The sequence below is a fragment of the Penicillium verrucosum genome (assembly GCF_028828655.1).
Source record: "Penicillium verrucosum strain IBT 35672 chromosome Unknown utg000001l_segment0_segment0, whole genome shotgun sequence".
In the NCBI taxonomy this organism is placed as follows: domain Eukaryota; kingdom Fungi; phylum Ascomycota; class Eurotiomycetes; order Eurotiales; family Aspergillaceae; genus Penicillium; species Penicillium verrucosum.
In genome coordinates this window covers 1,986,256-2,011,884 of record NW_026643210.1, presented here as the reverse complement: position 1 = coordinate 2,011,884, position 25,629 = coordinate 1,986,256, and the positions used below count along the sequence as shown (strand labels likewise).

The following is a 25,629-nucleotide window of genomic DNA, read 5'->3' as shown; positions in this document are numbered from 1 at the left end:
GCTTGTCATAAACAGAAACCTAAAGAGAGACTAGAAAAGACCCTAGAAAGACAGATTTCATAGAGATTATCCAAATCCTATATTGTTGAGTATAGAAGCCATACAAGCGGCGAACTATTCTACTCCTATATAAATAACTCCCTTACTATAAAATCTAGGGACAATCCCTCATCATATCAATTGAACTATGTTAAAAGGCGGAAAATTAAGCGGTGAATCTTAGTAGCCAATAGGACCGAAGTACCCCCGCTGTCCGCGATAGCCGCATCTGCTTAATGTGCGGGATGGCCACTTTGCCTCGCCTTCGGCATCTTTGCTCTCTACCATTTCTCTCTCTTCAACACCGTCTCACTTTCCTATAAACCCTTTCATCGCATTTCTTGACTCGACTGACCCAGGCTTTTTCGCTGGCTCAGTCGCTACCACCTCATATTTCCGTCAAGACCTTTTTATGCAACCAGAGCCTACTGCCGTGCCTCAACATACGACCCCCGTTGACTCATACCCAGTCATTATCAGTCCCACCCAGCATGGACATGACCTCGACGACGCTCAAGTCTCTGATTTCCTCGCGCGAGAGGAGATCAGAGACTCTGCAGACGTCCCGAGCATGTCGACACAAAACGAATCTCATGCGTCCGTGAACGAGGTCGGCGGTCGGCATACCCAGCCCTCGACCGATCGAGTGAACCAACATGAGAAAGCTCAGACTTCCGCCGGAGAAGCAGCGATTGCTGCTTCTATCGGACAGTCGCAAACATCTCTTGACGCATTTCCAAATGGTAGGTGTCCTGCAATTCTACGGTGCAATTGTTCCTAACTGCGATTTCCAGAGGTTCTCACCCATATCCTATCGCATCTACCACCTCGATCCTTGACCGCCATCACGTTGGTATCCCGCCGATTTCATTCGTTGGTGACCACTCCTCATGCTTGGAGAATCGCCTTCTCGCGATTCTTCCCAGGGCCCCATGCCGTTGACGATGGTCGACGTACCAAGTCCGATGCGGCAGACCTACAGTCGGACAGGCGATTCTTTGCGAGGCTCATCGCCCTAGCCTCCTGGCGCAGCGAATACATCTTGCGCACTCGCTTGATGCACTCGTTAGCCCGGGGCAAACCGGCCCAGTTCAACCCGTCCAAAAAGCATGGAACTGTACGTGCGGCGAGTGCTCGCCATGGAAGTGCCATAGCTACGTATACATCACAGCTCTCCTTTCCGGTCAGTCACATACATGCCTCTTTCAGGCCTGACAAGAACCCTCTCTTCATTCATGGAGCTGCAGAGCAAGGTATTGCGTCTGCCAGTGACCCATCGACTGTAAAAGTCGGCACCTGGGGTGTCTCCGACCACCAAATGTTCCGCCACTTTGCAGATATGTTCCCTGGTGAAGCGCAATACGGCCTCGGATCGGGTGATATGGTCGGTGTGCCCAACTTGATGGATGTCAGTCAACCATATGGCATGATCTATGGCGAAGGCTGTCCCCAGGGCCGCAGCTACTTCATCTCAGCGACGGAGCAGCGTGGGCGTTTCTTGGGAGCTTCGGATTTGGGTTCTCATCCACCACTCGGCATCCCCGCTGTGAACATGATCACACATGCTGTCTGTTCGGTGTGGATTGCTAAATCCTCTCACATCCTCAAGATGACCCAGGGGCTGGTGGGAATGCTGTCTGGATCTTCTTCGGGTGTGTTGACGGCGTATTCTATAGGCCCTCATCCGGCCTACGAAAGGCGATACGAGCCCGGTCAAGTGACTGCTAGATGGGTCCTGTCCCCTGGTGTTCCTATTATTGGAATTGCCGTGGATGATCAATATTCACCCAAGCGCCATTCAGGAAAACGAATTTGGGCTGTTGCCCTCAATGCTCTAGGAGAAATATTCTACCTCACAGAACTTCCTCGTGCACCTGAGATTCCACTCACAGCCAAACTTAACACCGAGCAGCTTGATGAGGTGGCTTGGAAGACTGGCAGAAGTGTTAATTGGGATATGGTCGAAGCGAGCAGACGTGTGGCACGCCCAGACCCCTTTAATCGTGAATTAGTCGATGGCAGCTACAGTCCGCGCTCATCATCCGATTCCATGGGGCTCAATGAACACCAGATTGCCGCTGAAACGAAGGAGATTGAAAATTTTATCTCTTTCAAGCCCAAACACTTCCGCAAGGTCTGTGAAAGCTGGGACATGCAACGCGATCTTAAGGTGGACTTTGCTGGCGATGATGGATGCGGGGCAGGCGAGTCAGTCATTATCATTGCTCGTGGCTCGGGTGAAGATGCAAAGGCGTCGCTCCGACGGTTCATGCGCACTGCTTCTACGTCTGGTTTCAGCTCGTCGGCCACGCCAGAGCCTTTAACGGGTACACCAGAAGCTCCACCATCACTCTTCGGCGGCCCAGTGAACATACCAAGTCCGAACATCACCAACGGTCTTCCCCCTTCTCGATTCTCTGGACGGATGGGCTCACATTCGACCAATTCCGGATGGCGTCTGTCGGATTTTGTTTTCGGTGAGCACAAATCTACGGAAGTGAGCACTACTGCGTTGGATACATCAACTTTCGCGACTCTTACCGCCGAAGAGGATCCTCTTTTGGCTATGTCCGGGAGCTCTACTTCGTCTGCAACATCCTCCCCAATGGATCGGTCGCGGTTGGGCCTAGAAGTTCCTGGGCAACGCGCTCGATACCTAGCTGTTGGAACACACACTGGGATGGTATTTGTCTGGGATATCCGAGCACCGGCGGCGAAGTCTGCGGAGATGATCAATTCCATTTTCTCATTGCGCACCATTCAAACAGACTCGCCCCAGGTGTCTTCTTTGGCCATCACATCGTTGTATCTTGTCCATGGCGGTAACGATGGCCTTGTGCAGGCCTGGGACCCGCTAGCATCGTCTACCAAGCCAATCCGGACGATCAACTCCCGTTTTTCGACCCGGGCCCGCCGTAGGCTTGTGCAGGCTGAGGCATCTATTCTGGGTGTTGGGAACAATTACTATGCCACAGGCGCAATATGCCTTGATACAGATCCAACCGTTCTGCGTGGGATGGTCTCACTTGGAACCCACCTGCGATACTGGTCTTACAGCTCTTCCGAGGCTGATCAGTACAAGAGCAGCAAGCGCCGCCTCCGTCACTTGATGCGTGGCGGAAACGGGCCCGGTGAAGGCCAACGCTTCAACAATAGTGGTCGGGGTGCAATTGAGGACTTCATTGAAGATGAACGCGTTGATATGGAGCGTCAAAGGATTGCCGATGAGAAAGAACGAGCACATTTGAGCGCGCGTTTCGGAATCGATCTTCTTGGGCCAGACATTGATGAGGAACAGCTTTTGCTGTATGCCCAACTCCTGAGCGAGGAGGCCTGCTCTACCGATGCGACGAAACCCATGGACGGCGTTGCAATTTCCAGCTCGGCCACAAGCACTTCATTCGAAACTATTGGTCCTAGTTCGGTTGGCCCTGGCGAAATCTCGTCCTCTTCATCTCCCTATCAAGATGCCGCGGACGATAATGATGACGACGAACTGGCCGAGGCAATTCGTCTTAGCTTGCTTGACGAGCAAGGTATTGACCAGACGTCGTCTATCCCTATCAAATATGCTAAGGGAGTATACCCGCCTCGGCAGCCATCGCCTAGAGCTGAGGAGGCTGAGGGCAGTAGACAGCAAGAGATGGATGATCTGGAGTTTGCAATTCAGCTCAGTTTGGCCGAAGGCAAGAGTCGCGAGGATGGTGTAGAGGAGTGGGAGGAATTTCCATCTCTCGCGCCGGGACCAATGCCTGCGTCACCGTCAGGCAAGGGCAAGGGGAAAGCGAGGGCTGTTTAGAGTCGATTTTGAGTTATGTTGCATTTTGCATCTTGATTTCCTGTCGTGTTATTGTTCTTTTAAGTGTTTGATACAAATTGTTTATAGAAAAAAGAAGATCCGATGTGAGGAAGCTCTTGCGTCATGGCCTGGGATCATTTACATATGGTACCTAACTGGAACTCTCGTACTCCGTCCACAACCATGCAAAATATAGAGATCCCTCCACTTGATGTTTGGGATTGTCTCTTCGAAAGGAGAGAGAAACCTTTCCCAGATGACCACAGTACGTACATTTCGCTCATATCAAAACCAGATATTAACGGGTATAGTCATCTTCAAATCGCTATCAGGCGAAGTCCGGACCTACAACGACATCCGATCCCAAGCCCTAAGTTTTGGTGCCAATCTTCAAAGCCAGTGGGGATGGAGAAAGGGTGATATTCTCTTATTCTTTGCACCAAATGACATCGATGTCCCCGCGTTATTTTGGGGATGCCATTGGGCCGGAGGGGTAGTCTCACCGGCCAACCCGACATACACTGCCGATGAGCTGGAATACCAACTCAGTGATACCGGGGCAAAAGCACTTGTCGTACACACCTCGCTGCTAGACGTTGCAATTGCAGCTGCAAAGCGCGTCGACTTTCCTGTTGCTCACATGTTGGTTGTCGGTCCCGATTCTCCAGAAGCAGAGCTGCAACATGTCGAATCTATGCTGGGAGGTGGAGCGTCTGGAACAACACGCCCGAAGATAGACTCAGCCGTCGATACAGCCTTTGTGGTATACTCTTCCGGGACTTCGGGACGGTCCAAGGGGGCAAGGATCACCCATACCAATCTTGTGGCGGAGATCATCATACAGAGACAAGTTGACGGTGCACACATAAGCTGGAGACATGATCGGTTCCTCGCATTCTTACCAACATATCATATATTTGGTATGGCAACTTTGAACGGAGATAACCTTATTTACAGGCTGGCTAACCAGTCTATGTGCAGGACTTGTATGTTTAGTACATTTCCCTCTTTTGATGGGAATAGAAACAACAGTAATGGAGAAGTTCTCCGTCAATTCGTTCTTGCACACCGTCCAAACCGAATCAATCACCCATATCTATGTTGCCCCGCCTGTTGTTCTGCACCTTGCCAAAGATCCCGCAATGACGCGCGAACAACTATCGTCATTGAGAATGGTAACCTCGGGCGGTGCACCACTGGCACCGGATCTGGTCCGTGCTGTGTACGATCGTCTGAAGATTCCGGTGCGTCAGGGATTTGGATTGACCGAGTCGACAGCTGCCTCCCACATGCAGGTATCCTCCATCACCCCATCAGATCCATGTAATTCTTCGGGGCCTTAAATAACGTATTCCAACAGAGATGGGACCGATGGGATCAAGCATTAGGGTCAAGTGGTCCTCCATATCCTCAAGTCGAGACGAAGTTCATTGACGAGCAAGGCAACCCAGTAAGCAAAGGCGAAGGCGAACTGTGTCTTCGAGGACCGACTATCTTCCCAGGCTATCATAACAATGTCGAGGCCACTGCGCATTCCATCACGCCTGATGGATGGTTCAAGACTGGTGATATCGGATTCCAGGATGAGGAGGGGAATCTCTTTATCACAGATCGTTTAAAGGACCTCATTAAATTCAAGGGCTTCCAAATCTCCCCATCGGAGATAGAGAGTGTCCTGCATGAACATCCACTTGTGCATGATGTCGCTGTGATTGGACTTGTTGTCCAGAAGATTGCGTCCGAAATACCGGTTGCTTATGTGGTTCTTGAGAAGACGGATAAACCAACGCAGCAGGTTGCTGAGGAGTTGGTAGTCTACGTCGATGGGAAACTAGCTCCTCATAAAAAGCTTCGAGGTGGGATTATTCCGATCGGTGAGATTCCTAAGAGTGCCTCTGGCAAGATTTTGAAGCGAATCTTGAAGACTAGGGCTGAAGGGGTCGATCAAGGGAAAGCTATTGGCGCTACAATCTATCAGGATCGTTCTTCCAGGCTGTGATATTTACGAGGAAATAAGAATGTTAATGACAAAAGGACTAGCAGAAAGTAAACGGATTTCTTGCCACATATATTGTGTCTACTAACTCCTTCCCAGCGTACATGCGATGGTTTGATGCTGGAAGCTTGAAAACGCGAAAAGAAAAGCCAAAGCTGTGAATTATTTCAGAGGAATCATGCACAGGTCGACAACTGAATCACAAGAAATCCGGGCAGAGGAGACAAGAGTAACCCATAGAGAAAATAGATCCTCGATACCCGATATCAGCCTCTTGGTCATCTCAGTCCCAAGTCTGAAGCTCAGAAATGAACTGATCAAAAGCCATCAGAGCAATTACACCAGGGATGCAAGCAGCATGAAGAAACTTCCTACACCACCAAGGGCAATCAAGGGAGCGCCATTAGGAGAGGCGGCATTGGGAGTGGAAGTACCGGAGCTGGAGGAGTCAGAGGAACCGGAGGTACTTGATCCGGATGAAGACGGGGTGTTAGCACCGCTCTTCACCTCAAACTTGACATCGGTAATCTCCTTGCCGGTGTAGTCATACACCTTCTGGGGGATGGTTGTGGACGAGACAGAGACCAGCTTGCCAGTGGGGGCATCGGGCAGACCGTTCTTGATGTAGTCCGAGACCTTGGAAGGAACCTCGGGCAGATCCCAGGCATCGTAGAAGGACTTGCTCTTGATGAGTGATGGACTGCATGCCTCGGCCTTAACATTGGCCTGGGTGGCGTTGCTTGACATGATACGGTCCATGTCCAGCTTGTTGAGCTGTTTCTGGAAGTTATCATAGTCGATAAGAGTGGTCACGGTCTTGGAGTCGTTGACCTTGACCATGCCGTAGTCATTCTTCTCCTGTGTCCATTCGTAAACGAGACCACCAGAGAAAGCCTGGGTCATCTCCACGCCGTAGAGGGCCTGCACTTCGGTGAAGATACGGGGCTTGACATCGTTACAACCGTACTCGGAGAAGAAAACGGGGATAGTGGCGTTGGTGAAGTCCTCGGTTAAGTCATCGAAGCCGCTGGCCTTGTAAGAAGAGTCACCGCACCAAGAGTAAGAGTTGAGGCCGAAGAAGTCGGCGCGGGAGGAGGTCGAGTTCTTGAGGTCACACTCGAAGTAGTGAGTAGTGTCCATCAAGATGTTACGGATGTCGGCAGCGGAGTATCCAACGGGAATGGCGCGCTTAGCGTTCTTGGCGATGTAATCCTTCATATCACGAACAATAGCACGGATGTACTTGGGGGCCAGGTAATGGGCATCCTCGTTGATTACCTCATTTCCAGCGAAGAAGCCCAGGACGTTGTCGTAGTTCTTGAAGCCCTCGATGACACCGAACACCTGCTTGTAGTAGATGGCGCTGTAGGTAGTCCAGGGGGCGCTGCGGTCCAGGTAACCACCGGCCAGAGGGTTGCTAACATCGAGAATCATGTAGATACCGGCGGCGTTGAAGATCGACGCGCACTCGTCGTGGTTGAGAGAGGGTTCCAGGTTGTACACACGGATTGTGTTGACCTGTGGAAATTAAGTTGCTGTACGGTAAGGAACATGGGGTCTAGACCTACACCCAGGCGCTGCATCAGGGCAGCATCGCGCAAGCAGACATCTGCATCGCTCAAAGGGTCTAGCTTCGTGGTGAAGCCAGCTTCACCACCGGGCTGGTAACTTTGGAGGGGGTCAGGCACCGTAGAATGTGGGAAATAAACAGCCCTGGAGGCAAGGAAGTCTTACTCAACACCGATAATCTGGAAACGATCCTTGGTCTTGGAGTCAACAAAGTCCTTGCCGTTGACTTCGAGTGGGGTCAGAGCGGCCGCGGTGCTGGCAAGCGCACACACGGATGCGAAGAGACCAGTGTAAGACTAAAAGGTCAGCTTTTGAGTCATAATGATAGAGACGGGACAATACATACAATCATTGTGAGATCAAAAGTAGAGAGAATCAACACAATAAAGAGAGAGGGGAGGGAGATATATAATAAGTTGATATAAGATGAGATAAGACGATTAACGAGTGACAGCGCAATGGCGCGAAAATGGAAGGAACGATTGAAACCAAAATGAAGAAGAAGAAGAAGAAAACGAAACCCAAGGGAATTAAAGGTCTTAAATGATATTGAGTTAAATGAGTTACTGTTAAATGACTTTGGAAATAATTTCAGTCTACTCCATAAAGAAACCCAATTGATCAGCGGTGTCAATTTAGTGGAGCGCCATAATCTCTGAACAAATAATAGGGGCCTTGGAGGGTCCTAGAGGGTCTTGGGGGGTTTTGCGTTCTTGGAGGTTTCACTTCTGCGTTTCATTTAGTTATATCGGTATATGCAGGACTCCGTACGGATTCCTACTATGCTATATATATACATTTATAACATCCAAAAAAAAAGTAGAGCTCCATTTCTTTTCTCTTCCCCAATTTCTTTTCTTTCCCTCCTTTCCCTCCTTTCCCTTCCTAAGACGAACTCGGCCAAGTTCGGCCAAGTTCGGCCAAGAATTCCCACTCAGGCCAAGATGCCCTTCAATAGTGATTGCTCAGACGCCATGTCTGGGCAATCTGAGCTATTTGGGCTGTGTTGGAATGCTACACTCAGGGGTATAGGCTGCAGAAACCTCCAGTTTTCCTCGATACTGTTATTAGAAAATATTTGAAAGTTGGGGATATGTATTATGTCCCAGTGTGATTAGGGCTGGGAGATAGTGGCCTTGTATTTCAGGTGTCGAACACCGACCTGCCTGTTTCGGAACATCCTCACTTTATACTTGACCTCTTATTCACTCTTCTTCCTTCTACTCTCATTCTATATATATCCCTCCCATCATGATCATTTTCAACTAGAATGTAGAATGTAGGATACAGAATATAGAATAATTTTGATCAATACCTCGGCAATAGATTGTAAGCACAGAGGAGAGCTCCACGGAGTAGGGGACCAATCGTCGTCAAGAATAACTAGTCTGGCTTTGTACCGAGTTATGTAGCTATGTTGTATAACTATGTACTATATTTCCTCTGCCAGGTCGGGGTTTCCTGTCTTAGCTGCCACCGATTTTATAAGGGCGCTCAGAGTCAGGCTCACTGAGTAGATTCTGTCAAAGTTCCAAGGTTGAATACACGTCTTCGTAGACATAAGATAGAGAGGTGTCTGGTATATACCTCATAGGAGAAGTCAAAAGAGAGAGGTAGCTTTAGGCTTTAGATTGGTGGTATCTCTTATGCTCCATTAATCGAACTTTTTGACAATGAATCGCCATCAATCCGTCCAACTTACATGGTAGTCTTCATCCACACCCTTTTGTTTTCCGTATCCCCCACGGCTCCTGGGCAACGAACATACTAGTTCTCCGCGATATAAATTATGTGATACAAATTTGAGAATTCCATCTAAAATACAAGTTGTTGAGAGGTCAGGTCCAGTCTTCTATTCGATGTTATCGTCGGTGCCAGTCTTGGCGCCGACAGATTGACCACCATCGAGTGCGATAAGTTCGGCGAGGATTTCAAGGGTTTCCTTGGGAACGGTCTTATCGTAAATTCCGATCAAATCCTGAGTAATTACAGCAGTTAGAATGATGATCAGAATGATAGGAATGGTTTGTACTTACCTGAGGCTGGGGGTAGACCTTCAATGCTTTCCAAAAGGCAATTGCTGCTTCGACTTGGGAGCCTGGGGATTCAGTTAGCCATCTGTTTATTCCTGTTGCGACGTGTAACCGATATCTCGATCCCGTCTCTCACAATCGACATGGGATGAGACAATGGATTCAATTTACCTTCCGAAGCACAAAGAGATTCGCCCAACGCGACTTGGCTCATAAAGAAGCTTTCCTTCTCTTCGAGATCTGTTGGAAGTTCACCGTTCTTCTTCACTTGTTCGAGCGCATTCTTGAGCTCTGCGACCCTGGCTGCGGCGCCGGCCTCTGCCTCCTGCTTCACGCTTTGTTCGACCTTCTTGTTGTTCTTCTTCAACGACTTGCGGAAGTTAGGGTCGCTTTGACGCTTGTGATCGAAATAAACGGCGTAGGCTGGTAAACACGGTTAATAATTGAAAAACGCGGCAAGACGAATGCTTCATACCGAGAACTCCCGTCAGGATCGTGCCGGCGACGATAGCAGTGTTTCGGAAAGCCATAGTGAAAATGTGGGATCAGATCGAAGTAGAGGTATGGGATTTGTCCCAGATGAGCACTGTATGAGGACTTGGAGAAGCGATAGTGGTTGAGTGGTGGTTGGGTGATAAAAATGTTTCAAGGATGTCGAGATGTCCGGGGCCTATTAGGGATTATATAATCATACCCGATCGTCATCCCCTTGACCTCCCGAGACGTTTCCATTCCTTAATTATTACTACATTGCCAAGTGAAATCACCATGGAAGGTCGAGGATTGACTCTGAGGAGCAAGGCTCGTCGACAGCGCCCTCAGATTAGTGCTCCCAAACCCATCTCCGGTCCTCTACCTCCCAATACCAGATCTCCCGAATCAGGCCCAGCCGCAATCCCCACACGTGAGCGGGCACCCCAGAACGATGCGACCTCGGATCTGGTGAAACGGCGATACTCGACTCGATTCAATAGTGCACCGGAATTTGATAGCAATGCTCCTCCTGTTCCGGCACTTCCAACTCAAGTGCCCGGAGGACGTGGTGGTTTAGCACCAGGAGCTATTCCGAGACTACCATCACCAGCGGACCCGAACTCACCAGCACCAAAAGTCGACCTTAATGCTCTACGAGATCCTAGTCTTCCAGTTGATCGATGTTAGAGCTTCCTGGCCCGTCGCTGTGTATTTGAGAAAGCTAACCAGGAGTTTCCGATGCTAGATGTGGCCGGTCTTCTTGCCAACGCGTCCGAGGAAGATATTCAAAAATACCAAGAAAGCCTACGCAAAGTCAAGAACCGAACATCCACCGACCTCCAGCAAAATGTTTATCAGAATCGCACCCAATTCATCAAGATCAGTAAAGAGGCGGAGAAGCTCAAGGATGAAATGCGGACCCTCCGTACCCTCATGGCGGAGCTGACAACAGCGCTGGGACAAACAAGCGTAGGAAATTCACCCAATCCCATGTCACCGATGGAGGACTCTTTCCCCAAACGCAATGCCAATCGCAGCTCGGTCGCCAACCTTGAGAGCATGTGGAGTGTACAGCTACAAACGTTATGGAAGACAGTGGAAGGTTCGCAAAAGTGGCTTCCAGCTGCACCAGGACGGCACATTGTCCTCGAAACAGGTAATTGGGTTGAGCTGGACTCAGCCACCTGGAAACCAAGACGGCCCGTTCACATTGTGTTGTTAAACGATTACCTGCTCGTAGCTGCGAAGAAGCGGAAGCGGGTCGACCAAAGTCACCCCAACCACCGAGGACCTGTTCCAACGAGGCTAGTGGCAGAAGATTGCTGGCTTCTTAACGATATTGATATGATTGATCTGGGGGCCAATCTGGGGACGGGGCAAGCGCGCGAAGAAGCTTTGGATCGGGGCATTGGGAGATCGATCAGCATCCGCGTGGGATCCAAGCCCTTTACATATCGCCATGATGATGTCTCGGCGAAACAGGAACTTCTGGCAACTTTCCGCAAGACAGTTGAGGATCTGCGTCGAACCATGCGCTCGGAGACCGAAGCGGCCAGCAAGCCCTTGGAATCATATGGATATATGGCTGGTCGGCACCTTTCCCATTCGAAAAAGTCAGAATCCTTCGACCTCTCCGATACCCCAAGAGACAAATCTGATCTGCGCATCGATGTGGATGGGAAACAACAGAACCTCCGGTGGGTTGAAGGGCAGGTAGACGAGCTTGATATCGATATTGCGCTTCAGCGATTCGAGGCGTCTGTGTTCAGCATCGAGCGACTACGGAAATTGGCCAAGGGTCTCAAGGGTAACACCATTGCACAAGACGTCATCAATTTCAAGGTCGACGGGCGAGCGACTCGACTTGCTGGCATTCTCTCGCGGGCACTGGTCGACAAACACTCATTCCCGGTGGCTACCAAGACACACGTTACCTGGTTAACTCGGTTGGGGTTTGAGGATCAGGCACGTGAGACCTATCTCAAGGCACGCTCGGATGTGATCGGCCAACGCATCAGGTATGTTCTTCATCCTCTTATCAGACAAGCTTATGTTCGCATGCTGACCTATTCCCTAGGGCTTGTATCTTCGAGGGTGATCTGCCTCTTTACATCTTCCAGATCTCCTATGTCTACTTCACCCTGATCAAGAACACCATCGGTATTTATCAACAATGTTTCCCCGGCGTAATGAGTAGCTCTTGCATTCGCTGGGCTAAGCATCACCTCGACGGGTTCAATGCTCTACTGAGTCGACAGCTTAGCAGCGTGCAGCGTGGCACATCGGTTTGGCAGAAATGTCTCGACATTGTGCATGATCATGCCGCTCTCTTGGTGGAAGTAGGTGTGGATTTCACAGACTTGGTAGCTCGCGGACTGGAAGAGAACGGCGAAGGATCGTTCGAGGGGCCACGCACCGTCCAACCGGGCGAGCTGGCACAGGCACCATCCGCGGTAGCCATGCTGTAGTTGATTTATTGTGAAATGTCGAATGTCGAATGTCGAATTAGCGACCTTGATTTGGAATTTATGCTGTGATTATGTTTAGGTTGTACAAATAATTGTGTCCTACAATTCCACCCCTAACACCGAAGCCTACGGAGATAAATTGCTATCTCCGGCTGCCCCCCCCAATAACCCTTGTTTTCGCATGTCCCTCACCGTCGACCCCCAGCAAACATTGTATGAATGATGAAGGTCATCCTCACAGGTTCAACAGGCTTCGTCGGCCATGAAGTTTTATCCCAATGTCTTGCACATCCTGCGATCACCTCGATCGTAGCGCTCAGCCGGCGAGACCTACCAGCACACAAAAAGCTCAAAGTCACGTTAATTGAGGATTTCATAACCTATCCTGACTCCATCCGGGATGAGATTCGAGATGCCGAGGCATGTATCTGGTATGAATCCACCGCCAAGAGTCTACATGATGACGATATTGACTTCTCTTCTATGTAGGACATTAGGCAAAGCCCGCATGCCTGATAATGATGTCGCTCGACGAGTGAGCTTGGACTATACTCTTGCCGCAGCGCAAGTCTTTCACGAGGCATGCCAGAAACCGTTCCGGTTCATATATTGTAGCGGTGCTGCCGCTGAGAGGGATCAGACTAAACCGCTCTGGTTTATGCAGGAGTATCGGCGCATTCGGGTGCGAGAACATCGATCGGAACCATCAAGATTTCACTGACTAGTAGCAGGGCCAAGTCGAGAATGTACTCTTGGGATTTGACAATGACCACCCTGGTTTCCAGGCTTATATCATGCGGCCGGCTATGGTATTAGCGCAAGATATGAGCCTACGCAGTCTTGCGTTTAGTCTTGGGCCATCGGTTAAGGTGGATGACTTAGCTGGAGCTATGCTTGACTTGGCTTTAAAGGGTGGAAAGAAGAAGAATATATGGGAGAATGCTGATCTCAACCATGTTAGGTGAAGAAGATCTAGTTAGTTAAGACTTGCATACAAACATTATAGGTGAATATAGTTGGAGTATCTAGTATTAACTACCTATATTACTCTATTAACTGTCTCCAATCATGGTATAATACATTATGCTATCTCTTGTTTCCTATTTTGGCCTTTTCAATCCTCCAGAGTCCACAGTGGACATGGGCGTTCTTCTCCGCAATCGGCTAAATACATGGGGGGTAACCCCGTATGTTCCTCAAATTCTTCACCTTGACCCTCTCTCTTCAGGTTCCTATATTCTTCTACATTGGCTACATGATTTAACGTTAGGGTCAAGGCTGCCAAAGATTCAAAGATTCAAAGATTCAACTTAATTATGCCGATCCCTTCTTTACCCCTCTTTGCTGCAGCGGAGCAACATGCACGCCAAAATCCCGAGAAGATCGCGGTCATTGACACCACCAAACAACAATCCTTCACATTCGTTCAATTGCTGGCCGACACAGCAGCATTAAGAAAGCGCATACTTGAGCAATTGGGATTGACGGGGGATTTGCAAGAACGACGCATTGCCTTTTTGGTCCCGAATGGATATGACTACGTTGCTACGCAATGGGCCGTGTGGGCGGCCGGAGGTGTATGCGTTCCACTTTGTAGGTGAAAACGATGCGCAGGAATGTGAAATCCCTTGTAATCAACGCTGACATTGTCTAGGCACAAGTCATCCAGTGAAGGAACTCCTATACACCGTCGGTGATTCGGACCCCTCATTGATTATTGTGCATCCAGAGTTCGAGAAGTTCGCACCATCGCTGCGCGAAGGATGCGCCACCGATATACCGTTCATTGGGCTGGAACCATTCTCTCGAAATGAGGCCCCGGCCTTACCTTCTTTTTCCCCGCCGTTTGCGCTCATTCGCCGCGCCCTGATGATCTATACCTCTGGAACCACATCAAACCCCAAGGGCTGCGTGACAACACATGAGAACATCACTTTCCAAGCCAGCTGTCTGGTCAAGGCATGGGAGTACACTCCCTCGGACCATCTGATCCATGTGCTGCCGCTCCACCACGTCCACGGGATCATCAATGGCCTGGCTGCCAGTTTCCTGAGTGGTACCACCGTGGAGATGCATCCGAAGTTTGATCCGAAGGTGATCTGGGAGCGGTGGCAGGACCACGGTTCCTCGACTTTGTTCATGGCTGTGCCGACCATTTACTCGCGTCTGAATGACTACTTCGATGCTCATATCCGCGGCACGAAACAAGAAGATGCCGCGCGAGCTGGAGCTCGTGCTCTACGACTAGTCGTCAGTGGATCTGCAGCCCTCCCCACCCCCATCAAAGAAAGATTCGCCGAAATCACCGGGCAGGTTCTATTGGAGCGGTATGGAATGACCGAGATCGGGATGGCGATCAGTTGCGGGCTAGAGATTCAAAAGCGAATCGATGGCAGTGTTGGGTGGCCGTTGCCCGGCGTCGAGGTGCGACTAACCGAAAAGGAAACCGGTCGGATCGTGGATGAAGTAGATGAGGATGGTATGATCGAGATCAAGGGCGGTAATGTCTTCTGCGAGTACTGGCGGAAACCGGAGGCGACGGCGTCGGAGTTTACGGCGGATGGATGGTTCAAGACCGGCGATGTTGCCAAACGCGATTCAAGCGGTGCATACTTCATCCAAGGTCGTGCCTCTGTCGATGTAATCAAATCCGGTGGATATAAGATTTCAGCATTGGAAGTTGAGCGCAAGATGCTGGCCATTCATGCCATTCAAGAAGTTGCAGTAGTTGGATTGGCTGACCAAGAATGGGGCCAGCGCGTTGCTGCCGTTGTTAAGTTCCGAGAAGGGGTACGTTTGTGTTTGTGCCTATACAGGGGAATCTGTCTTCTTTGCATATCACTAACAGTGACATAGATTACACCGCTGGAACTTCCTACTCTACGCGCTGAGCTCAAGAACGAGATGGCTCCTTACAAGATCCCAACTGTTCTGAAAGTTGTGGATGGGATCGAGCGCAATGCCATGGGCAAGGTCAATAAGAAGGTCATTGTACAAAAGTACTGGCCTGATAAGGCATAAACTGACTGATGAAGGGTAAGAAATGCCTCTCAATTGATACCAACTGTACAATATAGTACATAGTATATATTTTCTAGCAGTATAGAATATTCTAATGAAAGGGTTCTCCAGATTTATAGTAAGTTGCAATAATAATATTCGTTATAACTATGGTTATGGTTTCTATACTTCACGATATAAAACTGGTAGAATACGCGACATTCACTAGTTATGTATGCAACTTGCCGATCTTTCAAGTCCGATCTCGTCATTTCAACCCCAATATTGCTCATTTCCTTCTGATATCCTCAAACCATTGACTTTATTCGTTGTCTCCGAGGAACATGCTTTTTTTCTCGTGGGGAAAAATGGATGGTGTGCTACATGTTATATATTTCTCCTATTCCCCCTTCTCTTCGTATATTATAGCCTTAACTGAAAACCCTCGTTCAAGACTGATTCTCCCGTGAGTCCTCATGGCTACTTCAGAAAAGCACGATGTGCCCACTAGCACCGAGAGCGACTCCAGTGACTCTTCAAGTTCCAAGGGCATCAACGAGAAGGCTTTGTTGCGAAAATTGGACTATCGTCTTTTACCACCCCTCACATTACTCTATTTACTCTCCTTTCTAGATCGCAGCAATGTGGGAAATGCCCGTCTAGAAGGAATGACAGAAGACATCAACATGTGTACGTTTTTGTGTGTGTTTAAATTATCGATCAAGGACTAATTGGAACATCTGGAGATATATAGCAGGAAACCAATACCTTACAGGTCTAACACTATACTTTATTGGATATGTTCTTTTTGAGATTCCTTGCAATGTGACCACTGCCTGTTGATATACATTCTAATATACATGATTATATACTAACAGTTCCATTCAGATCATCTTGAAGAGAACAACCCCGAGAATATGGCTTCCAACCCTCACTCTTGTTTGGGGAGTAGTCGCTACACTCCTGGGAGTAGTACAGAATTACTCTGGATATCTGTCTTCCCGATTCTTCCTGGGTGTTGCAGAGAGTGGATTATTTCCCGGTGTTGTGTTTTACCTGTCCATGTGGTATAAGCGGAACGAGCAACATTATCGCGTGGCTCTGTTTTTCAGTGCTGCCTCGTTGGCAGGTGCCTTTGGGGGTGTCCTAGCTTGGGTTGGTTTTTTTCTTCTTTTTTTCTCTCGATAGATGTCAACAGCTAACAGGGTTTTAGGCAATTTCTCACATGAAAGGTGTGGGGAGCTTGAATGGTTGGAGATGGATCTTCATTCTAGTGCGTCCTGATCAACCATGAGCAATCTTGATATACACCAGTACAAGCTTACAATTCAATCTAGGAAGGGCTGTTGACCATTGCCGTCTCGGTCATCGCCTATTTCTGGGTGTATAACTACCCATCAACAGCCGAGTTTCTATCAAAGGAAGAACGGGAGTTTGTCCAATTCCGTCTGAAGAATGACACCGATGCTACTCGGGATGAGGAATTCACCTGGTCGGCAGTCCTGGATGCATTCAAAGACCCCAAAGTCTGGCTGTATGGACTTGGATTCCATACGATGTCCTTGCCACTGTATACTTTATCGCTCTTCCTTCCGACCATCATCAAAGAACTCGGATACTCAGCCGCAAAGGCCCAGCTACTTTCCGTGCCACCGTACGCAGTGGCATTCTTCCTGACGATTGGGGTCGCAGTTGCTTCTGAAAAGACACACAGCCGTGCTCCGTTTATCATGGGATCATCCGCGATTGGATGTATCGGATACATTCTCCTACTATCACAGCATCGTGCGGGCGTGTCTTATGTTGGAACCATCTTCGCTGCCGCAGGAATCTACCCAGCTGTGGCTATTGTGCTGTCCTGGCCCGCCAATAATGTGTCTGGACAGACCAAACGTTGCATTGCCAACGCCATGCAGATCTCAATTGGGAACCTGGGTGCGGTCCTTGGAACACAGCTATACCGCACCGAGACTAGCCCGCGGTACTTCTTGGGTCATGGATTTGCCTTGGGATATCTGGTTGCCAATATTGTAGTCGTCGGGATCCTATGGGAGGTGCTCCGACGGGAGAATGATGAAAAACAGCGTGTTAGGGAAGCCCAGGGACTAAGCCCGTTGATGGGAGACGTGGGTGATGCAGAGGGAGAATTCCAAGGGGATAAGGATCCTCGTTGGGTGTTCCAAACTTGAAAAGAAGTTCGGACATAGATGAATTAATGGATTATATTGTCCGAGTTTGGTATATCAAATGCAAAAGAGGCTCCCAGTGCCAAGTCCTAAGTCCCAAGTCCCAAGATGCCAAGACCACCCCCAAAAAAGAAAGAAATCGCCCAAAATGGAAATGACCCCAAAATGACCCAAAATGATCCAAAATGACTCCAAAAGCGGAAAACACGCAAAACACACGACACACACACACACATAACACACACACATAACACATAACACATAACACACATAAAACATAACACATAATATACACACATGGAAATATAGACATACACTGAACGGGGCCGTCAAATGAAACGGAGATTCATCTAATCTATACAGCGATTTATTCGCGCTGGTTACGGAGTATCGAAAAACATAAAAACTTTTCAAACAAAAAAAAGGAAAAACAAACGTCTCACATGAATCCATGGCGCTTTTGGATTCCCCTTTCCCAAATAATTATAATGGCGAAAGAGTTTTATGTTCATGGCGCCAAGACAAGTGCAAGGAGAGCCATGCGGCAGTAGAGGCCGTAGCGCATCTAGAATGTAGTTAGTATATTGTTCAAAAGAAATCAGGGGAAAATTCAAGACATACCTGGCGGAAATAAGCAGCCCGCTGGTCGAAGTCGACTTCCTCCGAGATCTCGGCGTTACGAGGGAGGGGGTGCATGACAACCATGTGGCTCTTGGCGTACTTGAGCAGAGCATTGTCAATGACAAAGGTGTTCTTGAGACGCTCGTACTCGGAGAGGTCGGCGAAGCGCTCCTTCTGCACACGGGTGGAGTACAGAATGTCAGAGCTGGCGACAATCTCAGGAGTCAGCTCCTCGGACTCGAGGACCAGCTGGCCGGAAGCAATGATCTGCTGGCGGACATCCTCGGGGAGAGCGAGGGACTTGGGGGCAACAAGCTGGATGCGGACATCGTAGAACTGGAGCAGCTTGATGAGAGAGTGCACGGGGCGGCCGTACTTGAGGTCACCAGTGAAGGTGATGGTCAAGCCGGTGACAGTACCCAGCTCCTCCCGGATGGTAAACAAGTCCAGGAAAGCCTGGGTGGGGTGCTCAAGGGCACCATTGCCACCGTTGATGACAGGGACCTGGGAGTACTTGGCCGAGATCTCGGTGCTGTTGGCGTCGGGGTGGCGCAGGACAACAGCGTCGCCGTAGCAGCCGAGGGTGCGGATGGTATCCTGGAGGGACTCACCCTTCTTGGTAGAAGAGTGCTCAGTGGAGATGGCGATGGTACGTCCACCGAGGCGCTGCATGGCGGCGTCGAACGAGGCCGAGGTGCGGGTGGACGGCTCGTAGAAGAGGGTGGTCAGGACACGGCCCTTCAGGAGGTCAAGAACACCGTGGCGCTGGACACCAAGACGCATCTCCTGGGCGACAGTGAACAGCAGGTGCAGGTCAGCGCGAGAAAACTGATTCACAGACAGGATGTGCTTTCCGCGGAAAGGAGAGCGGGACAGCATGTCGGCCAACGAGGGGGAGATCTGGGAAGAGGCGACGTAAAGGGGAGGACCAAGTTCGCCAACGGCCGGCACAGCGCTGTCCAAAGCACGGAAGCGGCGGCCAGGAGTGCCAGAGATAGACACGTGTCTATCGAGGGAACTCTCCGGGCGGGCCATGGGGGTCACGGGCTTCTGCAAAGGCGAGTTGGGGATGATGCGGTGAGTGGACATGTCGGTACCCTTGACAGCATCCTTGGTGATCTCGCCATCAAGGCAAGTGGTCTTGCCCTGGAAGACAACACGCTGAACAGATCCACGCATGATCTTGCCGTTGAACGGAGACCAGGCCTGGGGGTTCTGGAAAACGTAGGGGCGGTCAACCTCGACCTCGAGCGAGCTGTCCACCTGGTCGTGCAGCTCAAAGATCTTCTTGGGGTTGTCATAGAGACGAGCGGTGATGTCCTCAACGGTCAGGCGGCCCTCCGAGACAGCAGTGAACAGGAGAGGAATAGCCTCCGCGATACCGGACTCAGGTGTGGCCTCCTTGCCAGCAACTTGGAAGGGAATGCTGCCAATGGCGAAGACATCGATGGTGCTCATGTGGTCCCATAGAGCCTTCTGATCCTCGGCAGTAGGCAGGGAGCTACAGGCCGGGAAGTCCTCGCGGGAGAGGAAGAGGGAGTAGATGGAAACATCACAGGTCACCTTGAGGCCCTTCTCCTTGCTCAGAGCAATAAGGCTGATATCCTCCTTGGAGGTAACACTCATGACGTGAATGTTACGGCTGTGAAGGCTGGCCAACAACAGAATCGAGGCAAGATCAGTGCTCTTGGCATCAGTGATCAGAGGCTTGCTCGAGGGCCAGGAGCTGAAGTGGTTGGTGACAGTGGCCACCTTGTTGATGTTGCCCGACAAGTGGTTGAAGGGGACGAAGAGAGATCCAACCTCACCAGTCATCTGGATGATCTGGTCAGAGTTGGTGGCAGTGGCCGCAACAGAGACATTGAAGTCGCAGAGCGACTTGCCCTGAGCGTTCTGCTGAACGATCTTCAGGTCGCGGGACTCGGTGACCGAGCTGTCAACACCGACTGGCATCACACGGATCATGCTGAAACCGCCTGAAATCGAAGCCTTGGAAACGGCCTCAAAGTCCTTTGAACCAGCGGAAACCAGGTTCGGGACGAATGCAGCAATGTTGACCAGGCCGGGAAGAACCACGGTGCGGTGGCTAGTCTGGTAGTCGGCGGTGATGATGTTCAAGGGGAAGTGACGAGCAATAGCCTCAATCAGGATCTTCGCGTTCTTGACGTTGGTGACCAGAGGAGTCTGGTAGTCAACAGCCATACGACGAGTACGGTAACCCTTAGACATGTAGTTGGCCGGGCGACGGAAGCGGTTGTTGGATGGCAAGTTGATGTACAGATCGATCAGGTTGTTGGACAAGTGCTGAGTGAGAGAGTACTCAGACTTCATGTCCTCCTCCTCGTGGTCCGGAAGATGCTCGAGGTACTTGACAGGCACACCGTTCTCCTTGAGGAAGTCAGCGGTACCAGCAGTGGCGAACAGGTTGTAATCGAGATCGTGGAGCTTCTTGATCGAGGGCAGCATCTCAAGCTTCTCCTTGTAGGAACCAATGGAGAACAGGATGTTGCGGCGGGGAAGACGGAATCCAGTGGACAAGAGAGCCTTCAGGTAGGCCTCGTACTTGTCACGACCGAAGGAGGCGACCTCACCAGTAGAGGCCATCTCGACACCCAGGACGGGGTCGGCACCGGACAGACGCGAGAACGAGAACTGGGGGACCTTGACACCGACGTAGTCCTTGGGGACTGACACAGGGGGGTACTCCTGGAATGGAATTCCAATCATGGCCTTGGTGGCCATCTCGATCAGGTCAACACCCATGACCTTGGACACGAAGGGGAACGAACGCGAGGCACGAACGTTGCACTCAATGACCTTGATGTCATTATCCTTGGCAATGAACTGGATGTTGTAAGGACCAGTAACGTTCAGGGCATTACCGATCTTGCGGGTAGCCTCCTCAATGCGACGGACGGTCTCCGGGCTCAGATCCTGGGGAGGCAGGATCAGAGTAGCGTCACCAGAGTGAACACCAGCGTTCTCAACGTGCTCAGAGATGAAGTGGCCAACCATAACACCGTTACGGGCAACAGCGTCCATCTCAATCTCCTTGGCATTTTCAATGTACTTGGTGATAACAACAGGGTGCTCACGCGAGACATCGACAGCCTGGTTCAGGTAGCTGGCCAGATCGTGCTCGGAGTAGACAGTGTTCATAGCAGCACCAGAGAGCACGTATGAGGGGCGGACCAGCACGGGGTAGCCGACCTTGTCACAGAAACCGCGGGCCTCGTCAATGCTAGTCAGCTCCTTCCAAGCGGGCTGATCAACCTCGATGCGATCCAACATGCGGGAGAACTTGTAACGGTTCTCAGCACCATCAATCATCTCAGGAGAGGTACCCAGGATGTTGACATTGAGGCGGTGAAGAGGCAGAGCAATGTTGTTAGGGGTCTGACCACCCATAGACATAATGACACCGCTGGAAGTCTCCAGTTGGTAGATGTCCAGAACGGTCTCCAAGTTGATGTTCTCGAAGTAAAGGCGGTCAGCCTCATCGTAATCGGTACTGACAGTCTCCGGGTTGTAGTTAACCATGATAGTCTTGTGGCCCTGCTCGCGGAGCGTACGAATGGTACGCACGGAACACCAATCGAATTCGACGGAGGAACCGATACGGTAGACACCGGAACCCAAAACCATGATACCGTGATCGTCGAAAGTCAGGTCATGCTGAGAAGCATTGTAGGTCAGGTAGAGGTAGTTGGTCACAGCTGGGAACTCGGCGGCGACGGTATCAATCTGCTTGACAATGGGTGTGATACCGGCCTCGACACGCATGCGGCGCACAGCGAGCTCGTTGGAGTCCAGGAAGTTGGCGAGCTGGCGATCGGAGAAACCGAGCTGCTTGGCCTGGCGAATCATAGGCACGGGCACGGAGGTAGCATTGAAGGTGGACATGGACTTGCCGAAGTCGCTGAGGCCCTTGAGGCGGCTGAGGAACCACTTGTCAATGCTGGTGAGCTTCCAGATATCATCAACAGTGTAACCGGTGGCCATGGCATTGGCAATGGCAAACAGACGCTGGTCGGAGGGAGTCTGGAGCTCGCCCTTGATAGACATGAGGGCATCGGACTCGTTGAAACCAAGGTTGTGGAAATCAACCGAGCGAATGGCCTTCTGGATAGCTTCCTCGAAGGTTCGGCCAATGCTCATAACTTCACCCACACTCTTCATAGAGGAACCAAGCTGAGTAGACACGCGAGTGAACTTCTTCAGATCCCAGCGAGGGATCTTGACCACACAGTAGTCAAGCGACGGTTCGAAACAGGCGCAAGTGGACTTGGTGACGGAGTTCTTAATCTCGTTCAGGGGGATACCAAGACCCAACTTAGCAGCAATGAATGCAAGAGGGTATCCGGTGGCCTTAGAGGCGAGGGCGGAGGATCGAGACAGACGAGCGTTGACCTCAATGATGCAGTACTCCCTAGAGAAGGGGTTAAGGGCATACTGAATGTTACATTCACCGACAACACCGAGGTGACGAATGACGTTGACTGCGGTGGTGCGGAGCATGTTGTAGTCCTCATCCGAGAGAGTCTGGGAAGGAGCCACGACAATGGAATCACCAGTGTGAATACCAAGAGGATCGAAGTTCTCCATGTTGCAGACAGTGATGCAGTTGTCCTGGGCATCACGAACAACCTCGTACTCAATTTCCTTCCAGCCCTTCATACTACGCTCGATCAGAACCTGGGGGCTGACGGCCAGAGCCTTGGTGCAAAGATCCTTGAGCTGATCCATGTCCTCTGCGAAACCACTGCCCAGACCACCAAGAGCGTAGGCGGCACGGACAATGACGGGGAAGCCGATGTCTTCGACAACACGCAGGGACTCCTCGAGGGTGGAGGCAGAAGCAGACTTAGCACACTTCTCGTTGATGGAATCCATGCTGCGAGCGAACAGCTCACGATCCTCGGTAGTAATGATAGTATCAATGGGGGTACCGAGAACCTTGACGCCAAGCTCTTCAAACTCGTCCTTGAGCTGGATACCAACCGAAAGGGCAGTCTGGCCACCGAAAGTGACGTAGATGGCATCAGGACGCTCGTGCTTGATGACCTTGCGGACGAACTCGGCGTTGACGGGCAGGAAGTAAACCTTGTCAGCCAGACCCTTGGAGGTCTGAATGGTGGCAATGTTGGGGTTGATCAAAATGGTGTAGATACCCTCTTCCTTCAAAGCCTTAATGGCTTGACTGCCAGAGTAATCAAACTCTCCAGCCTGACCAATGCTGAGACCACCGGAACCAAGAACCAGAACCTTCTTAACAGAGACTCTGGGGGCAGCCACGATGTTATCGGCCTTGGTGCCGCCGGGGAAAGAGACAGGCAGGCTGAGAGCCGCGGGGGAGGCAATAGTAGACTGGATGCTCTGGATGAACACATCAAACAGGTACTCGGTATCCCGGGGGCCGGGTGTACTCTCAGGGTGGAATTGAACACTGAAGAAGGGGCGGCTGGTGTGACGAATACCCTCGTTACTGCCGTCATTCGCGTTGACAAACAGCTCTTCCCATCCGTTGTCAAGGCTGCTAGCATCCACAGCATAACCGTGGTTCTGAGAAGTAATGTGACACTTGCCAGAGAGCATGCTTGTGCAGGGAATGTTGTGACCGCGGTTACCGAACTTCATCTTGGTAGTCTGAGCGCCGACAGCGCGAGCAATCAACTGGTGACCGAGACAGATACCGAACACGGGAGTACGGGCCTCCTCGAACATCTTGGCCAGGTTCTTGGTGGTAACGGTCAGAGTCGCGGGATCACCAGGACCGTTCGACACGAACAGACCGTCGAAATCCTTTCCAGCAAGGGTGGGGAAATCATAGTCCCAGGGCACAACCAGAACCTCTACACCGCGGGCAAGCAAGCAACGCAGCTGGTTGTACTTCATACCGACATCCAAACAGAGCACGCGGACTGCACGGCCCGAGGGGTGTTTGAGGGCGACATCCGCGGGGGGTGTGAATAGGCGAGGTTCGCGAATGGAGACTATAAGGGGAAACAAGATACTGTCAGAAACCAAATCCTCGTTTGCTTTCCCACTATTATCAGCTTGGTAGATCACTCACCCTCAGCAACGAGGTTCTTTGTGTTGGGGTCCACCCATTCGGTCTCCTCAAAGTGAGACTTCCAGTCGACACCGGCGGCACCAGCAACATCGGGAGTGGAGCCGGACTTTTGCAGCAGCATGCGACCCAGCATGCTACCTGTCTGACGAAGGCGCTTGGTCAAAGCACGAGTGTCGACACCGTGCATGGCCGGAATGCCCTCGGACTTAAGCCAATCGCCCAGGGAGGACTTGGCCAAGAAGTGTGAGAAATCCTCACCGGCGTAGGATGCCACCACCAGCGCCGAAATGTGGATCTGACTGGACTCGAAGTGCTTGGGCAAGTCCTTCAGGAGCTTACACATCTCATCATGCGAAGGGACACCGTAGTTACCCACAAGCGGGAAAGTGACGACCAGGATCTGGCCGCGGTATGAGGGATCGGTGATGGACTCGGGGTAACCGACCATACCAGTCTGGAAGACCAATTCACCCGAGACGCTCTTTTCAGCACCAAAGTTGTAACCCTGGTAGATAGTGCCATCTGCGAGTTCGAGGGCAGCCAATCGGTCTGAGCCACCCCGGACTGGGATGGAGGCGGGCTTGATCACTCCACTGACAGAATCCATGTTGGGCAGGGTCTCTGGGTAACCAACCACACTACCAAGGTGGGGGCTGGTAGGCAGAGCTGGATCCTCAAGGGAATTGGGAGACATCGGAAGGAATTGGTGTTGAGGGAACAAGTCCTCTCGAGGGACGATCTAGTGCAAGCAGGTCACTCTAGTTCATCTGGCGAAAAAAAGGGATTGTTGCAATTTGGAAAAAAAGGACCGCAGAAAGGAGTATAGATATAAAATAAAAAAATAAAAAAAGGTAAAGAAAAGAAACTGCTTGCTGCAACCAGCTGTGGAGGAGGAAGAGAGGGAAGAGAAACGAGTTCGGCAGAAAATATTTTCGTGCAAAAAGCTTTTTCGGGGGCCCCACTCTTTCTGTTTTCGGTCAATCAGTTTCACCGCAGAGATTTTCCGAAGTTGCGATAATTCCTATTATGGATTATCATGCTGTAGGATTCTTTTTTTTATTTTTATTATTCTTTTCTAACTATCTATGGCCAATTGATATATTTTGAGTATTTCTATGATTCTATCTGTTAAATCCCATATTTTTACTCCGTATACATGCAGGTGTTACTGCATATGATGCAATGCACGGGCAGTGGGCCGATAACGGTATCATATATTAATATAGGCAGTGTACAGTAGGTAATCTATATAGTTACCACTATACGGACGAGAACAGTATTAGATATTTAGATTAGTATAAGATATATTCTATCTCATCTCAAAAAGATAAATATGTAGTACAATGCTGGTAATCCCATTAATGTTGCACA

At 50.5% G+C, this 25,629-nt stretch overlaps 9 protein-coding genes across 9 annotated transcripts; 6 read left to right on the top strand and 3 right to left on the bottom strand.

Moving 5' to 3' along the window:
* Positions 1-451: 451 nt before the first annotated feature.
* N7516_000718 (F-box and WD domain protein) lies at positions 452-3,838 on the top strand (the record flags this gene model as incomplete). The annotated part of the gene is made up of 2 exons (XM_057213440.1): positions 452-782; positions 834-3,838. The coding sequence occupies 2 exons, from the start codon at positions 452-454 to the stop codon at positions 3,836-3,838; spliced, it is 3,336 nt and encodes a 1,111-aa protein (XP_057075323.1).
* A 183-nt stretch (positions 3,839-4,021) lies between these two features.
* N7516_000717 (acyl--CoA ligase) lies at positions 4,022-5,837 on the top strand (the record flags this gene model as incomplete). Its single annotated transcript, XM_057213439.1, has 4 exons — positions 4,022-4,103; positions 4,150-4,758; positions 4,820-5,133; positions 5,199-5,837. The coding sequence occupies 4 exons, from the start codon at positions 4,022-4,024 to the stop codon at positions 5,835-5,837; spliced, it is 1,644 nt and encodes a 547-aa protein (XP_057075322.1).
* A 333-nt stretch (positions 5,838-6,170) lies between these two features.
* gel2 (1,3-beta-glucanosyltransferase gel2) lies at positions 6,171-7,755 on the bottom strand (the record flags this gene model as incomplete). The annotated part of the gene is made up of 4 exons (XM_057213438.1): positions 6,171-7,352; positions 7,403-7,502; positions 7,569-7,699; positions 7,750-7,755. The coding sequence occupies 4 exons, from the start codon at positions 7,753-7,755 to the stop codon at positions 6,171-6,173; spliced, it is 1,419 nt and encodes a 472-aa protein (XP_057075321.1).
* A 1,328-nt stretch (positions 7,756-9,083) lies between these two features.
* N7516_000715 (TOM complex receptor protein TOM20) lies at positions 9,084-10,016 on the bottom strand. The gene is made up of 4 exons (XM_057213437.1): positions 9,912-10,016; positions 9,608-9,859; positions 9,440-9,501; positions 9,084-9,381 (listed from the first exon to the last, which is right to left on the bottom strand). Exons 1-4 carry the CDS (start codon positions 9,964-9,966, stop codon positions 9,256-9,258), a joined length of 495 nt encoding a protein of 164 aa, XP_057075320.1. The 5' UTR covers positions 9,967-10,016; the 3' UTR covers positions 9,084-9,255.
* Positions 10,017-10,204: 188 nt separating this feature from the next.
* Positions 10,205-12,378, top strand: N7516_000714 (exocyst subunit EXO84; the record flags this gene model as incomplete). Its single annotated transcript, XM_057213436.1, has 3 exons — positions 10,205-10,592; positions 10,656-11,928; positions 11,988-12,378. 3 exons carry the CDS (start codon positions 10,205-10,207, stop codon positions 12,376-12,378), a joined length of 2,052 nt encoding a protein of 683 aa, XP_057075319.1.
* A 219-nt stretch (positions 12,379-12,597) lies between these two features.
* N7516_000713 (putative nucleoside-diphosphate-sugar epimerase) lies at positions 12,598-13,343 on the top strand (the record flags this gene model as incomplete). The annotated part of the gene is made up of 3 exons (XM_057213435.1): positions 12,598-12,809; positions 12,868-13,060; positions 13,110-13,343. 3 exons carry the CDS (start codon positions 12,598-12,600, stop codon positions 13,341-13,343), a joined length of 639 nt encoding a protein of 212 aa, XP_057075318.1.
* A 351-nt stretch (positions 13,344-13,694) lies between these two features.
* Positions 13,695-15,399, top strand: N7516_000712 (acyl-CoA synthetase; the record flags this gene model as incomplete). Its single annotated transcript, XM_057213434.1, has 3 exons — positions 13,695-13,971; positions 14,033-15,168; positions 15,235-15,399. 3 exons carry the CDS (start codon positions 13,695-13,697, stop codon positions 15,397-15,399), a joined length of 1,578 nt encoding a protein of 525 aa, XP_057075317.1.
* A 455-nt stretch (positions 15,400-15,854) lies between these two features.
* N7516_000711 (uncharacterized protein) lies at positions 15,855-17,567 on the top strand (the record flags this gene model as incomplete). Its single annotated transcript, XM_057213433.1, has 5 exons — positions 15,855-16,068; positions 16,133-16,203; positions 16,267-16,533; positions 16,592-16,651; positions 16,716-17,567. The coding sequence occupies 5 exons, from the start codon at positions 15,855-15,857 to the stop codon at positions 17,565-17,567; spliced, it is 1,464 nt and encodes a 487-aa protein (XP_057075316.1).
* A 505-nt stretch (positions 17,568-18,072) lies between these two features.
* On the bottom strand, positions 18,073-24,952 carry N7516_000710 (bifunctional carbamoylphosphate synthetase/aspartate transcarbamylase; the record flags this gene model as incomplete). The annotated part of the gene is made up of 3 exons (XM_057213432.1): positions 18,073-18,129; positions 18,186-24,178; positions 24,259-24,952. 3 exons carry the CDS (start codon positions 24,950-24,952, stop codon positions 18,073-18,075), a joined length of 6,744 nt encoding a protein of 2,247 aa, XP_057075315.1.
* Between the last annotated feature and the right edge of the window lie 677 nt (positions 24,953-25,629).

Coding starts and splice junctions, on each gene's coding strand:
- N7516_000715 (XM_057213437.1), bottom strand. CDS start 9,966: ATGGCTTTCCGAAACACTGCTATCGTCGCCGGCACGATCCTGACGGGA. Junction 9,860..9,911: donor GATCCTGACGGGAGTTCTCG/GTATGAAGCATT, acceptor CGTGTTTACCAG/CCTACGCCGTTTATTTCGAT. Junction 9,502..9,607: donor ATCTCTTTGTGCTTCGGAAG/GTAAATTGAATC, acceptor CTGAATCCCCAG/GCTCCCAAGTCGAAGCAGCA.